The 18,551-nt window shown below is 41.6% G+C and overlaps 1 protein-coding gene across 1 annotated transcript in view; it reads right to left on the bottom strand.

Annotated features, from left to right (window-relative positions):
* The window catches only part of EXOC4 (exocyst complex component 4), a 497,223-nt gene that overhangs the window by 428,696 nt on the left and 49,976 nt on the right, over nucleotides 1-18,551 (bottom strand). The window contains exons 4-6 of the mRNA XM_073652485.1: nucleotides 8,627-8,811; nucleotides 5,593-5,699; nucleotides 4,086-4,329 (exon numbers count right to left, since the gene is read on the bottom strand). Coding sequence (XP_073508586.1) covers nucleotides 4,086-4,329; nucleotides 5,593-5,699; nucleotides 8,627-8,811 — 536 coding nt within the window. The remainder of the gene's footprint in view (nucleotides 1-4,085; nucleotides 4,330-5,592; nucleotides 5,700-8,626; nucleotides 8,812-18,551) is intronic.

The following is an 18,551-nucleotide window of genomic DNA, read 5'->3' as shown; positions in this document are numbered from 1 at the left end:
CCCTCATGGATAGCGGCAGTGAACCCCCCCCCCCCCCTCCCAATGCCTCATCGAAAACTTTTTTCAGTTTAGGGGCTATTACTTCAACCAATTGCTTGTATACCTCGCTCGGGATAGCATCCGCCCCTGGAGCCTTGTCATTCGTCATGGCCACTATAGCCTTTTCAATCTCTTCCATTGTAATGGGTTCCTCCAGTCTCCGCCAGTCGCTCTCACTGATGCTGGGTAAAGTTGCTTCTTTTAAAAACTTCTCTATATCTTCTGCTGTAGCTCGTGTATTAGAGGCATATAGGTGCATGTAAAATTGTCTAAACACCTCCAATATCTCTGCTGTTCTGGTTATCTCATTTACTTTGGCTATTTCTACGATATCCTGTATATTGTATATCAGTTTTTTTGGGTGGTCCAACACTTAAATACATGGTCAGCACATGGTCCATTATACATTCAAGTTGTTATGAACACACAATTTATAAACTTTTTCTAGCTTCTCAATTTTTTAATTAATTAATAAAAGTTACATTTTATATATTCTGTTCACACATTTCCCACTTTCACTCCCCTCTCATAAAACACAGTGTGTGAATATAAGCTTATAAGGGTTGTCTGAGCATAAATATTGATGACCTGTCTATATGATAGGTCATTAAAAGAGAACTGGTAGAAGTCCAACAACAGGCATCCCCTTTGATCAGTTGTTACGTGCTCCGATAGCGGACAGATACAAACACTTTGAACTAGTCCATTCTGCAGCACATGGCTATGGCTGTTACACTTTGAATGGAGCTGTTCTGCAGCACATAGCTATGGCTGTTACACTTTGAATGGAGCTGTTTGCATCTAGCCACCAGCGGGGCAAATAATAATTGATGGGTGGGGGGTACAGAGTGTTGGACCAGTGCCGATCTGCTTTTGATGTCCTATGTTATATAAAGGTCGTCAATACCTATGCCTGGACAACCCCTTTAACTCCCAAGGATTTAGAAAGTGATGACCAACAAAGTCATATGTGTGATGGTTAAGTGTACGCATATTTCTGACCACATTAAGTATATTCAGCAATACTGTTCAGAAGAGAATGTATTATATCATTCATCACAACTTACAAGAAAGGGGTCTTAGACATAGTTTACTATTGATACCATTCTTGCCAATATATAATGTTCATCTGCATAAAGAATATTCATCATGTAACATTGCATCAAAGTAACTTATAATAGGAAATTTGTCAGCAGGTAATTTGTATAAAGCAGCGGCATTAGTAAGTGCATTGAGGTGAATAAATCCTCCACTGTGGCAATAGGTTTTGCAGCAATGCAGAACAGTCAATAGCAATAAGAATCATAAGATGTGATAACCAGTAAGATCTTATATAAAAGTGACTGGTGAAAACAGCCACAGGGACATTGTGACTTAGGGATAGACTAAAGAAAAGAATAGACAAAGTCTGTAAATGACAGATACCCATAGGCTTCTTATCCTGAAATATATGACCTTATTAGAAATGACTGGCACGCTTCAACCCAACCACCAGAAAAGTAACAAATTCTAACATAACCATAGACTGCATCACAAAATACTGACCCAGACGAGACCCCAAAATAAATACAGATCTCAGACAAAACTGCAGATTAACAAAAGATTGTAGCTTGTGAGCAGGGCCTTCGCTCCTCTTGGTATCTGTCAAATTACCTTATTTTTCGGACTAAAAGGCGCAATTTTTTCCTCCAAAATTTTGGAGGAAAGTGGGGGGTGCGTCTTATAGTCCGAACCTTCTATTATATACTGTCTTGTTGCTGTGGGTAGTGGGGTTATGGGGGGGGGGCAGCAGCAGCGGAGGAGAGAGGTACAGGGGGCAGCAGCAGCTACTGCAGCCTACACTGTCCCCGCTGCTTAAGAAAATGAATATTCACTGCTCCCCACGCCCATGGGCGTGGGGAGCACTAAATATTCATTGCCCTTAATCACGAGCGTACAGTGTAGCTGCAGTGCGGCTCCAGCAGTGCTCTGCCGACATTTGTGCCCGCTACTAGAGAGCATGAATATTCACCCCCTCTCCACGCCCATGGGAGTGGAGAGGGGGTGAATATTCATGCTCTTTAATAGCGGGCACACGCAATCGCCCGGCGGCAGGAGCCGCGCTGTGGCTCCAGTGTGCGCCCGCTATCCAGGAGCACGCCGTCACTGCTCCCCACGCACACAGTCCCGGTGAGAGGAGCAGTGACTCTTTCGGCCCAGCATCTCCCTGTGTGAGCGTGCATGTCAGTTACGTCATGCGCGGCTCACATAGGGAGATCGGTGCTGGCTGCAGAGGAGGACACAGCGCTGGAGGACAGAAGAAGAAAGGTGAGTAGGAGTGTATATTTTTTTGTGTAATGGAGATGGAGGTGCCAGGCATACCAGGATGTGGGGGTGCCAGGCATACCAGGATGTGGGGGTGCCAGGCATACCAGGTTGTGGGGGTGCCAGGCATACCAGGATGTGGGGGTGCCAGGCATACCAGGATGTGGGGGTGCCAGGCATACCAGGATGTAGGGGTGCCAGGCATACCAGGATGTGGGGGTGCCAGGCATACCAGGATGAGGGGGTGCCAGGCATACCAGGATGAGGGTGGCCTTGCATACTAGGATGAGGGGTGCCAAGCATACTAGGATGAGGGGAGTCATGCATACCAGGATGAGGGTGGTCTTGCATACCAGGATGAGGGGGGCCTTGCATACCAGGATGAGGGGGGCCTTGCATACCAGGATGAGGGGGGCCAAGCATACCAGGATGAGGGGTGCCAAACATACCAGGATGAGGGGTGCCAAACATACCAGGATGGGAGTATTAGAACAGAATTAGGGGATATTACCCCTTAAACAGTGTCAGCAGCAGACCCACTCCCCCTTAACAGGGCATCATGACCACATTTTTTGCTCCCTATTTTCCTTCTCTAAAACCCAGGTACGTCTTATGGTCCGGTGTGTTTACTCTGTTATGTCTTTATTGTCTGTATAAGACCCCTCTGAAACGTAAAGAGCAGCAAATTACCCTGGTGCTATATAATTAAAAATTAATAATAATAATAATAATATGCCAGAATAAATACATACAACAAAGACACTGAAAAAATACAGACTCCGTTCTCTGTTCCCCAAGTAAATATGACATCTAGAATAAATACATATCTCAGATCAGTTCACAGATTATAGACCCATAAATAAATGAGGACCCATAATAAACCCAAACCTCTATATCAATTCACACCTTAGACTAAAACCCACAGAATACAGACCCACTGAATAAATACAGACCACAGATCAGACTCACCCAACAGCCCCCCAAAAAATACACTCCCCATATTAGATTCTAATATAAATACAAGCCACAGATCAGATTCCAATATAAAAACAGACCCCCAAATATACATATGCATGCCACAGTTTTATCATGTTTTTTTTTCCCAAAATCTAGCAATGCCATGTCATTGTGATGTGCGCTAATGGTCCCTTCTAGCACCCCATATCTATATTGTGGTGGTGGCCCCTATACGATTGCCTATCGTCGTCTACCCATTTTGACAAATGGAAGAAAATATGAGGCTGCAGGCTTACAATACCAAAAATGTATTTGCTGTTTGATAACATGTAGACATATCTGCACAGGAGCTGTAGAAATAAAACAGCATTTCTTGATTAAGACCTGATGCAAAGTTATTTCATTTTAGATTTATTGAAACAAAAAGAAAGAAAGTGGTCATGATGTACATAGGCTTTATTGAGCAAAATGTAAGGAAATCACCTTGCAAGTCTTCCCACAACCCTCCCTGGGCAGAGTGGATAGATCTTTTATTCTGACACATTCAGAGGAAAATAACAAGTGATATTTTCTTCCTCATTAGAAGGCATAAAAAATGTGGGCATGTTTCCAGAAGTTTTGCCACTTTGTAACACACCACATGGTCTATAATCTCCTGACTATTTATCTCCATGTTAAGTTACTTTTCCACAGCAGAATAAGAGGTTTTCTTAGTGCAGGGATGGGATGCAGAACATGTAGAACACTGATCACTCTGCTTAGAAAGTCTGCAGGACACATCTTACCGTGGCTGGTTCTCCTGAGTCACGGTTTCTCCTCGCTGATAGCCGCTGTCTGCCACCTGAGTGGTAGAACGCTTTACAATCTGCTTTAGCTCATTTTCTAGGCGCTCCTTTATGGCTTTCACAGTCTCCGGGATCTTTTTCAGCTTTGCTAGACCTTTAATAAGAACTCCCATAAATACTGTGCTGTTCTCCTCAGGGTCCGCATCAGGATCTTCTTTGATGTCTTGAAGGCTCAGGTCTTTAACTGTAAAAATAACAAGGAGCTATGAGATACAATCACAGGTCCAGATAAAGCAGCCATTAACGGGATATTGCTGTTGAACCAGTATATTTTAGTCACCAGGTGCCACACTAGGTGTCTGAAATCAGCCTGTTCAATGGGAACTTGTCACTAGGTTTAAAGGGGTTTTCCCACAAATAAAAGTTCATTTTAATCAATAGATCTTGGAATAATAATAACTTCCACAATTTGATGTGTTTAAATAAAATGTCTCTGTGCTGAGATAATCTTATAAATGTGCCCCTGCTGTGTCCTGTGTAATGGCCGTGTCTGACCGTGTACAGAACAGGGTCTGATCATACCACAGCTCCTGGGCAGGGGAGGATGCAAAAGAGTATACAGACATTACAGCACAGGATCACAGCTGATTCATTTTGTGAGGTAAAACATTTCCCTGCCTGTTTTTAATTTTTTTTTAACTTCAAAGAAAGAATCTTTTGTGATCCTATGCTGTCCCACTGTCTGTATACCTTTTTCTCCCCCCTGCCCAGGAGCTGTGGTATGATCAGACCATGTTCCTGCATGGTCAGACACAGCCATTACACAGTACACAGCAGGGGCACATTTATAAGATTATCTCAGCACAGGAACATTTTATCTAAATACATCCAATTGAGATTATTATTATTCCATGATCTATGAAAACCCCCTTAAGTGGGTAGAAGGGCAACACAGTGCTATAGAATATGATGATTGCAATATATTAAGAGGATAACAATTTTGATGGGAGGCGTGCTTCTTTAACAGATAATATAGGTTACTACATAACTTTATACAGTTTTGGATCAGCATATTTCATGACAAGGTGCCTTAAAGGGGGCATTCACTTTCTCTTGTTAATGCTGTTTACCTCACGCACTGACCAGCTCTTCTGTCCATACAATGGATGCTGGTGGAAGAGCATGTGACCAGACCTGTCCATCAGCCTCCTCCAATTGTAAAACACCTAACATGGGAAAGCTGTTTTACTACTGGAGGAGGCTGATGGACAGGTCTGGTGACATGCTCCTCCACCAGCAGCCATTGCATGGACAGAAGAGCTGGTCAGAGAAAGAGAAAGTGGACGACCCATTTAAAGAGCAAATAGCAAAGTCCTGAGCGAAATCAATATGAAGAACACCCTAAGAAAGAAGTGTAATAGAAAATCCTGTGTCACTGGAGTTTTCTTTTAAATGTTTTAGACATACAACATAAAAAATCGGGCAAATAACCATCACAATATCCTACCAGTGGAGCAGCCCGGAGAGCCAAACTGAGAAGTATCTAGGAACTTGCGTGGAGTAGACAAGTTTGTGACATCAAGAAGGGGAAGCGGGGAATCTTTTGGAAGTGAACTGCATTATAAAAAAAAAAAGAAAGAAAATCACTGAATATCCAAATTGACGATCAATTAACCCTCCACACCACCACAATCCCCAAAGGCGTGTGACACATGTTGCATGAATTAAAGTCTATCTACGCTGCTCATTCATAGACATGGGAGTATGGACAAAGAAGTGTAAAAAGACAGAGTGTCCCTCGAGATCTTGGTTTAGGGACATAGAATAGTAAACAGCCAGAATATACTAAAATAAAATTTAACCTTTAATTAAATATGATAAAATATAAATAATATATTCAAGTGCTCATGGTGCCAAGCGCTCATAATAAAATCCCGATCTTACCCAGGGCTTGATATTTCCGATGAGTCCAGGGTACGAGGCAACTTGGTTAGGAAACCGGAATACAATTCAATGTTCCCTATGTACTCTGTCGTGCCCTGTTAGTCTCCCGCTCTCACAAGAGCAGTACTTAAGTGTAGGCTAATTTAATTAAAGTAAACCCATAAAAACAGCCCTCCCAACGCGTTTCTGCCTTGATAGAGAGGCCTCATCAGGGGAGTGTACTTGTGTTTATCCAAGAAGGACAAAACTGTCCGTCCCTAAATGGGGCAAGAAAACAAAGGGAGCCAAAAAAGACTCCTCGCACCAAACCGAAAAAGCAATCCAAGTGCTGCAGTGGCAGCCACATGGTAAAAAGAGACCGTACAGAGTGCTGCCTGGTCAGAAAGGAGAGATGTACGGTCTCTTTTTACCATGTGGCTGCCACTGCAAAATTTCTATTTTTTTGTTTAAATACGTATTTTAACATAAAAAATCAGTGCCAATTTAAAAAATAAATATGAAGATTTGTGGTCAGGTTCCTTTTAATAAAAGAATACTACAAATCTATGTGAATATATATATATAAAATATACATGCGCACTATTGGGAACCTGACACACAGAATTTAGTTTAGAATATCTTCTTAACACATAAGGATGTGAACACCATATCAAACCATCTGCAAATCGAAGGATCCATTTGTAATTCGTCTTGTGCACTCAGTAAGAGTCCTCCAACATCTATTAGATTTGCAGTGCAGCAAACTCTGAAGAAATGGCTACATCAGCATTCTGTGTACTTCTTGGCTGACTGATTTCCCTTGGAAAATGAAGGAGATTCTACAGCTTCAATATGTGCTGACTGGTGACCTTATATGATAATACAGCTCCTGAGGGTAATGCCCTCAAATTAAAAGCATCAGAAAAAAATGTCACAACGGAACTATGCTCCACTCAAACAATACCACAATGTATTTCTTAATTAAAGGATATTTTAGAGGAAATCATACTAGTTATGTAGACAGCATACCAGTTGTGCTACAAATTTAATGAAGGTAGAATAAAGCCATACATATACAGGTTAACTATGATCTGAGCTAATAGTCTAAAATGTCTGGATTTAATTGGATTCATAAAAGGACACCAAGGGCCGATCCATCAATGCATCTCCACTTTTTTTTGTAATTTTCTTGTCTGTTTTTCATTTGCCCCCAATTCTTTTACTTTGAGCATCTTTCAAGGTTCATTTTATATGCGTTCGCTTGTTTGTTTGCCATCGTGGATGGACTTTAAAGGGGTCTTCCACTACTTTTGACATCCTTTCATATGTCCTAACTGTTCCTAACAGTTTTCTAATATACTTGCTTCTGTGAGCGCTTCTCTGTGTGGGTCATATATTCCTCTGTTGTCATACAGAGATAGATGCTGGGAAAGGAAGTTGTTTCTGCGCTCTCTGGAGTCAGGACAAACCATTAGTATGGATAAAAATGTAGGTTTATTGTCTACGCGTTTCAGAGTCCATCGACTCCTTCCTCAGGACAACCATACATAATCATTTGGTTATGTATGGGTATCCTGAGGAAGGAGTCGGTGGATCACAGACTTCACTCTCCTCTTCTGCTTGGATGTCATGCGTGACTCTGCTAATGCTTTGGAGTGCTGGCCCCTCAGCTGACAAGCCCTGTGATACGCTTTATAATGACAAGCAGCACAACGCATTGCTTTTCAGCCAAAGTGCCAGCGCTCCAAAGCATCAGCAGTGTCAGATCAGGCTTCGCTCTCCTCCTCTGCTTGGATCCTTCTGATGCTTTGAAGCGCCAGCCCCTTCAGCTGAAAAGGGCTGTAATATGCTTTCTAATAACAAGCAGCACTTGTCAGCTTCAGAAGGATCCAACTAGAGGAGGAGAGTGAAGATTGTGATCTGAGCATGTTTGGTCAGACTGCTGTCAAGCATTGAAAGGTAGCCCTGCCGCCACCAATGATGTCCTCTTCACATTTCATCAGATCCCGGTTCCTAGATCGGAAGTAGCAGAACCTGCATGACAACAGAGGACTATATGACCCACACAAAGATGTGCTTACAAAAGCAGCGCAGGTAATAAAAGTATATTAGAAAACTGATTGTTAGGAAGAGTTAGGACTTATGAAAGGGGTTCAACTAGGAGTGGAAAAACTCTAAGGTTTGTAGATTTTTTCACCTTGTTCATCATTTACAACTTTTCAAAAAGTTGCCAAATTTGTTGCAAATGTACACCAGTTATTCTAAAGCAATTTTTGCGAAATTTTAGGAAATGTACGACTTTTTGCGATAAAAAGTCACAGAGAACTCTTCAAAGGCTCATCATTCTTTCTCTGTCCTCGAAAAACTCCCAAATTGACTTTGGGCAAAAACATGTGCAAGATGGATTGCTAGAGATGCTATACATTGACTGTGTGAGTGGATCCAGAACTACCAGAATGTCCGACAGCACTTGGATGTTTATCTTAAACTGGATTGGTACTCTGATGGCATCAGAGATGGAGAAAAGCAGCTCGGTAGCAGCCACGTCTCTCCAATACTGGAATCTTAACCAGTTTAAAAATAATAAAACACATTTAGGCTATAATTTGTCACCATACCCGCTTCTATTCTTGTCCTGGTTCCACTGCCCAACACGACTGGTGGATTTAATGTACAGGTGACGATGCAGCTCATCAATCAGAACGGAGTGCAAGTTCATCTTCTTACTGTGAAGTTCAAGACGCAGGTCGCTGAGACCTTCCACCTGTAGTAGGGGTCCTTCCAGCGAGTCCACTGCAGACACCTAGTCCAAAACAAAAACATAAGCAAGCTATATAAATGTGCATGTTGATTGTTCAGTATTTTTTCGGTTCATAATATTTTAATAAGTCCTCCCATACAAGAGCTGGAAGTTGTGCAGGAATGAAAAAATAATAAAATGCACATAATGTTTGGATTAAAAAAAACAAAACATAATTGAGGCATGGAGAAAGGACGCACAAGGAGGTAAACACCGGATCACTTCACTAATAACAGCCCTGTAGTGAACGATATGGACATCAAAAAGCTGAAAAGGTAAATAAACGAGAAAGTAATTTACAATATGAGCATAGTGCACACAATGTACGTCAGTCAGCTATAACATTGAAACCACATGTTGAGTATTGTGTATTCCCTTTATGATGCCAAAACAGATCTAAGCAGTCAAGGTATGGACTCCACAAGAGTTCTGTGGTATCTGGCACCGAGATCTTAAAGGGAACATCCAGGACTGTGATACTGATGACATATTCGGAAGACCCCACCCCACACACACATCATAGACTAAAGTCCACTAGACTCACTGATATAGACTGATTTGGTTGATATTTCTGGGAGTCCTGGACAATTTATTGTCACTGTTATTTACAGATTTGGCACGCGATTGACCCAGGCTCGGGAGCACCGCTCAGCTACATCAACTAAAGCAACTATTGTGACAAAGAGCCAGGAAGGGTCAAAACGTCTTAAGTCTGTCGCTCACCTCCCAGCACCATTGACTTAGTTTTGCATGTTTTTTTGCACTAAATAAAGTAATTTTGCCATCTTCACATCCAAGAGTGTGTGATGAATTACTCAGCTTATGCTGTTGTTTCAATGCAACAAATGTTTTATCAGCAGGAGATAATCACTGCCATGACTGGTGCCCACGTGAAACCTGGTCCAACTCCACACCCACCAATGATTAGCAGCGGTCAATATACACAAAAAGCTGTAGTATGGGCAAGATTAGCTTTCTGAGCTCTGCTACATACTACATTTAAAAACTCTTGATTGTATCACAACTTCTGCCCCTAGTAAAGTGATACATCGCTGGAATAAGGGTCTCTCTTTCTACACTATGCTGTTCTCAAATGAGATAGCAAAAATCTGGTGACAGAGTCCTTCAAGCACCCATAATGTGTCCATTCAAGATCTAACTTTGATTTATAAAAACTGGCTGCTTATTAACACCATAACTGAGAAGCCATGCACTGATTGTGTGGGAGCAACAAATGGGGACACTTCCTGAAGATTCATTATACACACCACTGATTAACCTCTGAATGGAGAGGAAATACAAATATATTTACACTGCTCAAAAAATTAAAGGGAACACTCAAATAACACATCCTAGATGTGAATGAATGAAATATTCTCATTGAATACTTTGTTCTGTACAAAGTTGAATGTGCTGACAACAAAATCACACAAAAATCATCAATGGAAATCAAATTTATTAACCAATGGAGGCCTGGATTTGGAGTCACCCCCAAAATTAAAGTGGAAAAACACACTACAGGCTGATCCAACTTTAATGTAATGTCCTTAAAACAAGTCAAAATGAGGCTCAGTATTGTGTGTGGCCTCCACGTGCCTGTATGACCTCCCTACAATGCCTGGGCAAGCTCCTGATGAGGTTGCGGATGGTCTCCTGTGGGATCTCCTCCCAGACCTGGACTAAAGCATCCGCCAACTCCTGGACAGTCTGTGGCGCAACATGACGTTGGTGGATGGAGCGAGACATGATGTCCCAGATGTGCTCAATCGGATTCAAGTCTGGGGAACGGGCGGGCCAGTCCATAGCTTCAATGCCTTCATCTTGCAGGACGGCTGGCACACTCCAGCCACATGAGGTCTGGCATTGTCCTGCATTAGGTGCCAACCGCACCAGCATATTGTCTCACAAGGTGTCTGAGGATCTCACCTCGGTACCTAATGGCAGTCAGGCTACCTCTGGCGAGCACATGGAGGGCTGTGCGGCCCTCCAAAGAAATGCCACCACACACCATTACTGACCCACTGCCAAACCGGTCATGCTGAAGGATGTTGCAGGCAGCAGATCGCTCTCCACGGCGTCTCCAGACTCTGTCACATCTGTCACAAGTACTCAGTGTGAACCTGCTTTCATCTGTGAAGAGCACAGGGCGCCAGTGGCGACTTTGCCAATCACTGTGTTCTGTGGCAGATGCCAAGTGTCCTGCACGGTGTTGGGCTGTGAGCACAACCCACATCTGTGAACGTCGGGCCCTCATACCACCCTCATGGAGTCGGTTTCTAACCATTTGTGCAGACACATGCACATTTGTGGCCTGATGGAGGTAATTTTACAGGGTTCTGGCAGTGCTCCTCCTCTTCCTCCTTGCACAAAGGCAGAGGTAGCGGTCCTGCTGCTGGGTTGTTGCCCTCCTACAGCCCCCTCCACGTCTCCTGGTGCACTGGCCTGTCTACTGGTAGCGCCTCCAGCCTCTGGACACTATGCTGACAGACACAGCAAAACTTTTTGCCACAGCTCGCATTGATGTGCTAGCCTGGATGAGCTGCATTACCTGAGCAACTTCTGTGGGTTGTAGAGTCCGTCTCATGCTACCACGAGTGTGAAAGCACAACCAACATTCAAAAGTGACCAAAACATCAGCCAGAAAGCATTGGAACTGAGATGTGGTCTGTGGTCCCCACCTGCAGAACCACTCCTTTACTGAGGGTGTCTTGATAATTGCCAATAATTTCCATCTATTGTCTATTCCATTTGCACAAAAGCATGTGAAATTGATTGGCAATCAGTGTTGCTTCCTAAGTGGACAGTTTGATTTCACAGAAGTTTGACTTACTTGGAGTTATATTCTGTTGTTTAAGTGTTCCCTTTATTTTTTTGAGCTGTGTGTGTGTGTGTGTGTGTGTGTGTGTGTGTGTGTGTGTGTGTGTGTGTGTGTGTGTGTGTGTGTGTGCGCGTATATATATGCACTTGGCAGCCAAATATAATATATATATTTATAAATTTATTTATTTATATATTTGGCTGCCAAGCACCGCGGACAGGCAGGAGTAAGGGCTCATTCACACACAAGTTCCAAAGAAATTCAAGCTGTCCAGCAGGCTAAGGGTGCATCAGTATCAGCTCAAACTATCCGTCGACATTTGAAAAAAATTAAACACTATGGCAGGAGACCCAGGAAGACCCCACTGCTGACACAGACATGAAAATGCTAGAAAGCAGTTTGCTAAAATGTACGTGAGTAAGCCAAAATCCTTTTGGTAAAGCATCTTGTGGACAGATGAGACCAAGGTAGAGCTTTTTGATAAAGTCTTCTTTTGTTTACCGAAAACAGAATGAGGCCTACAGTCAAATATGGTGGAGGTTCAAACATATTTTGGGGTTGAATTGCTGCCATTGGCACTGGGTGCCTTGACTGTGTGCAAGGCATCATGAAATCTGAAGATTACAAACGGATTTTGGGTTGCAATGTAGTGCTCAGTGTCCGTAAGCTGGGTTTGATTCCTAGGTCATGGGTCTTCCAGCAGGACAATGCCAAACTTACTTCAAAAAGCACCTAGAAATGGACTGAAACAAAGCACTGGAGAGTTCTGAAGTGTCCAGCAATGAGTTCGGTTCTAAATCACATTGAACACCTGTGGAGAGATCTTAAAATTGCTGTTGGGAGAAGGCGCCCTTTAAATATGAGAGCCTTGAGCAATTTGCAAAAGAAGAGTGGTGCAAAATTCCAGTTGAGAGTTGTAGAAGCTTGTTGAGGATTATAGAAAGCGATTGATTACAGTTATTTATTCCAAAGGGTGTGCAAACAAATATTAAGTTGAGGGTGCCAATAATTTAATCTGGCCCATTTTTGGGGTTTTGATTGAAATGATGTTCAATTTGCCTTTTTTTCTTTTGCTTGTTCTTTTTGTGTAGTTCCAGTACACACAAAGGAAATAAACGCGTGTATAACAAAACATCTGTAATTGTCTGGGACAAATGTTTCATTTTCTGGAATAATTTCAAGGGTGCCAACACTTTCAGCCATGACTGGATAGTTTTTTCTATAAGTACAACTTCTGATTTTGGTATACAAACACTGATGCAAAATACTGACCAAATACCAACATGTGAATGAGGCCTTAGATTAAGGGTACCTTACCTTAGCTAACAGTTTCTTGGTGCAAAGGTGCATTGTTTAACAAGATAAATAATTTTAATAAAATTTAACCTATTGCTTATTCAGTTCTTAATAGAAAATGGTTCACTGGGTTTACAGGAGCCAGGAAGCTATAAACCATATACAGTGGTGTGACGATACAGCCTACAATCTTAATTAGCCAGACGATTAAATTTGTTAATCCAAGAGAAATACACTATTGTGTTTAAATTGACTTGTACATTTTTGTGTATTTCTAAAGGACAGACCAGTATTTGTATAACCCTGATTGCTGTCTCCTCTTGGTTTGGTGAACAATGTTGTTTGTTACTATGCTAATTACATATTATACTAAGTCAGCTAGATGTTTATTTACAAGAGCTCCCTGTGATACCAACTATGTAAAATGATTAGCTCAAACAATAAGACCTGAGTAATGCCCTCCCTAGCACCTTACCTGTGAATGTGTACTTGCACAGACAACTGCAACTATTTTTAAGGAATATGTGCTTCTGTAGCAGTCAGACTTAAAACACAGAGAATCAAGGAGCAGCAAGAGGACACACCGACTCTGAGACCATCAGCTTGGAAGCATGGATTTTACCTAAAGAGACACAGATTTGTATTCTACATGACTCGGACCATTTCATTACTGCCGAAAAACATCCCCACAGCATGATTCTGCCACCAAATTTGACTGTGGGGATGGTGTTCTTGAGGTCATGAGTTTTGTTGCTTTGGCGCCAGACATAGTATTTACCTTTGTGGCCAAAAAGTGCAATTTTGATCTTATCTGACTACAGCACCTTCCTCCATATATTTGGGAAGTCTCCCACATGTCTTTTGGCAAACTCAAAACGAGCCTTACAACTTTTGTGTGTAAGTAAGTAAAGGCTTTTTCTGCCAACTCTTCCATAAAGGCTACTTCTATGAAGTGTATGGCTTATTGTGGTGGTATGGACAGATAGTCCAGTCTTTGCTTGAGAACTCTGCAGCTCCTTCAGGGTTAACTTTGGTCTCTGTGCTGCCTCTCTGATTAATACCCTCCTTGCCCGGACTGAAAGTTTTAGTGGGCTGCCCGCTCTTTGCAAGTTTTTGAGGTACCATGTTCTTTACATTTGATTATGATGGATTTGATGGTGCACTGGGGAATCATCAGAGATTGGGATATATATATTTTTTTCTATAACCCAACTGTGGAGACACAGGGGTCTCCCGTGGGCATAATACTACTCAGACAAAACAGTGTGGCAATACTTTATTGAACCACCAAAAAGACAATAAAATATACAACAGTCCCAGCAAAATAACCAAGATGGTGCAAATTAGAGTCTCACCCTTCCGCTGACTCTCCGGTATTTGAGCAGTTGCTTCTTTGGGGCTTCCAGGGCCAACCACCGAAACCAGTGGCACTCCAATTTTGGCGGGCACCCACAGAGAGGAGGTAACGATAAGTTAGGAGGCTGAAAATCCATTGAGGTAAGTGGCCAGGAGACCAGAGGGTCCCTACCTGGCTTCTCTGAATATATTCATGGAACCAGGTGACCGGAGGGTCCCAACCTGGCTTTCTCCGAGAGTATCCATGTGTTCCAGGTGACCAGAGGGTCCCAACCTGGCTACCCCAAAAGTATCCATGGGTTCTGTGATAATGGAGCAGATCTGTATTTCTCCAGGCAGGTGCCACGGTCCCTTAAGCTGGCATCCTGTAAAATCCAAATCTGTGATCCTCTTGAAGGAGAAATGTTGTCCTAGCTGTTGCTCTGGCAATTCACTCTGATTCCTTTTGCAGAACGATAGAAATCTCTTTTTATATGTACATCTATAGCTCAGGTCAACATTCACAGGTCAGAGAGGAAGGTGGCATGGGCTTATATTGTCATTTTATCACTTAAAAAGCTAAGTATAGAAAGAATGAAAGGAACACATTTTGCTTCCAACTAAAGAAATCGGCTTTAAACTAGAATTTATATTCTGTGTCAATATGGAAACTGTTTAGACAAAAGGCTAATTATTTGTATTAACATTCTGGCATTGTTGTAAAGCAATCAGGAGAAAGTGAGTGGAAAAGAACATTTGGCATGAAATTATAAACAAATGTTCTAGCCGATGCATTTATTAGATACGGTCATTTACTTGCACCATTATTCTCTTCTCATCTGGTTACTGTAGACTTGAAATTGTATTCCTACCAAAGACTTATTGAATATTATTACATCCTCCAAAACTTAGGCCAACATTTTATTCATTTTTTCTTAAAAATCTTTTTTTTTTTTTTTGTTAATCTCAATATGATGATTCTTTAGCTAAATCACTGGCTGGTTTCAACAGATTATGTCTACACAATATAACACACTGATCTTTTGGGACTGTTATCCCCAGTGCTATTCTTGAACCTTTTGTCCCCCAATTCATCAGTTGTCGCCATTATTATTACAGAAATGTATGCCAATCCATAACTAGGATACATGTCAGTCTATGGTGCACGGCACCTAAAAGATGGCCAAATGCAATAAATGGTGCATGCCAAATGAAGTTGGCACTGTTCAATCAAGACTGAGGTACAAAACGCTTCTTGATGAATCGAGGTCATGGCCTCCAAAGTTCAGCGATAGGGCAAGAAAGACTATTCCAGGAGTCAACTTTCATAGACATCAGTTTGTCCTGTTATCAATGTACCAAGTTAAGTCGCTATACAAGATTAAAGGACTCAGGTTGTATTTAGTGTTACAGGTTAGCCCCATACAACTTCAATAGTCATTTTTTCTATGGGTGTAGAGACAAATTTTGACCCCACAGGTGTTTTCAAAAATAATTATGCTGCAGAGTGATGACTGCAAATATGGAATTTTAATGCACAACACATTGTATCCAGCTTGTGTTGTTAAAGAGGTTGTCCACTACTTTAGACTACCCCCCCCCCCCCAATGTATCCCCCCGGGACCCCTAAGACTTTTTGTGAACACCTTCCGTTGCAGATAATGCCTGTGAGTGGTGCTATCACTGGCCGTTAACAGGCATCACGTGACCCCGACCCCAGCCGGCTCTGACATCCGCTGATGTCAAGACAAGTGCTGGCAGCAACCGGGGGTCTTTTTCTTCCTGGTTTCAAGGTGGATGCCAGGCTGCGGACGGGGTTGAAAGCACAGATTTTGATGGATTAGTTTCAGGTGATCCATGTTGCACCTTTGAGAAAGAGAAAAAAAAAGTGTGGCAGGAAGATGGGAAAAAGCAGCATTTTCTGTGTTTTTTTTTTTTGGTTTTTTTATAGTGATAATGTGACAATTTTTTCTTGCTGGGTTCATTACGGAAGCAGCAATGCCGATTATGGGTACATTTTTTATTTATACATAATGGGATGTGAACATTGTATACCTTGATCGCTGGTCTTAGAAACTACAATCAGTTTTGTTCTGACACATGGCCTGTTTGATCTGCAGAGCCTAAGAGACCACTGCAGCTGGCAGGACCCACCCAAGCCCAGTACTTGGCTCCAAGTTGTTATAACAACCATAGGAACCATCTGAGCGCATCAAAGAAGTGCCAATGGGGGTGAAATAGGGACCACGCACCCTTTGTTAACCTTCTAGATGCCACTGATACTACTGACAGCACCATCTAGTGCGTTAAAGAACCATGATTGATGCTAGCAACAATCATGGTCATTAATGCAGCAGGATTTCAGTTGTAGCATACAGATGACACCCCATCAGCCTGCACCTTTTAGGGGCACTAATGTGTTTTTCAGCACCATAAAAGAATGGAAAGAATGGTGCTTAGGAATAAGGCCCCTTAATGACTGCCAAAAAAAGGCATTCTGATGTTGATTAAGGGGCTAGACCAATTTTTCTTTAGGACACCTTCACAGTTGTATTTTGACATTCCATTTGTCTGTTCCATTGTTAGGAAACCAATCAATTGTATGAAAGGTGCAAACAGAAGCAGAGGGGCCCCACAGATTATTATGTGGTCTGAGTTTTGTTTTATGTCAGTTTTTATAACTACAATAAAATCTTAAGTACGCTGCGTTTTTTCCTGTTCTAAAAACGGACACAACAAAACCTAAAACAGACCCCTTAATAATCGAAGGAACCCCCTTGCTTCGAATGTAATGAATTTTGAATTAGATCAGTTTGTCTGTTCCTAAAATAGAAGAGACAAACGGAATTCTAAAAGGCAAAATGAACATAGCTTTAGTTAGATCATGTACTAAACTGGTCAAACAGCACATTCAATTCCTGCACATCGTACATGCTCGGATGCAGTCACCTTGTACTGACCTTGGATACACTTGCAAATCGTAATCACATCCATAAAAAGATTTTCTAATGTAAATTGGCTAGTCTTTTCTTATAAATCACAGCTCATATCTCATGTGCTTAGCTTATGCAAATAAAATTACAGACCTTCTCCAAGACAAGGACCAACCTTCATTGTTTTAGTGGCCTTAGAAGACTGAACGCTAAGAAAACAGTATAAGGGTGAGCATTTATTATAATAATAAAAAAAATTAAAAAGGAGTGCGGTCACCATTTATCTAGGAAAAAAATCCTCTTCTACAATTTGGGAATTTTTTCTAAAATTAGTAGAAAGCAAGATTTCCTATTAGATGTTGCTGTTTTATGGTACATCTGCACAAGATATATCCGCTGTAGCATTACTGCAGCAGCATACTTTGCACCAAATCGTGTGGATATTGTAGAGGGTATTTTTTGGATTTACAAAATATTTTATCCTTTGCAAAAAAAAAAAAAATCAAATCCACAGAGATGGTCAATTTATGCTGCTGATTTTCTTAAATATAGTGCTGCTAAAAGGAATCCATAACAGATTCTCTGTTCTGAAAACATGCTCTGTAATTATCTCTCATAGGAACTTAGAAAAAGTTTGGAAAGGCTAACAAAATAATTTTATTGTATGCGCTAGCAAGCTAATTGCCCCCATACTTAGTAGACTAATATCAGCCAAACCCAAGGATATTGAACGGTATGTCAAGACAGTCTTATGTGTATGGGGACCCCATGACAGATGAACAAAGGAAAAATTAAGATTCAGCATGTCCAATTTCAGACAGCCAATACCTTAGTTCTTTAAAAAATAAGTCACCCACAGAGATGTTTGGCAGCAGCTCTCAGGAAGAACCCAGGAGCACTCAGCAAAACAATTGCTCCTGGGTATGGGAGGGTTGGGGGAGATAGAGGTTGGCCAAATGATGGTCCTACAGCTATTTAAAGTGTATGGGAATGGGTTGTGGGGGGTCATAAGGCCCCTATTTAGCAAAAAAACACTGATAACCAAGGTGTTCTTGACATGATCGATAATTATCACGTTTTCATGCTGCTCCAAAGCTCTTAGTTAAAACGGTCTTTGAATACGATTAGGGTTTTGTTCTGAATAATGGGCATTTATAAAAGGAGTCAGCATTAGCATGTGAAAAAATAAAAGTCGGAGTCCAATGTGGAATTTTAGCTTTTTTCACAAGCCGATTTTTGTGGAAAAAAACGTGTGACTATTAGATATTTTACGACAGACACTCTTGGCTGAAGAAAATGGACATGGTTAGCCAAACAAATAAACTGTTGGACAAATTTGAAAATTCTGACTTAATAAAAAA

The sequence above is a fragment of the Phyllobates terribilis genome, unplaced genomic scaffold (genome assembly GCF_046119375.1).
Source record: "Phyllobates terribilis strain yellow unplaced genomic scaffold, ASM4611937v1 Scaffold_11__3_contigs__length_659146591, whole genome shotgun sequence".
Taxonomy (NCBI): domain Eukaryota; kingdom Metazoa; phylum Chordata; class Amphibia; order Anura; family Dendrobatidae; genus Phyllobates; species Phyllobates terribilis.
Note: the sequence above shows the minus strand (reverse complement) of the source record. Positions and strands in the feature narration are given on the sequence as shown.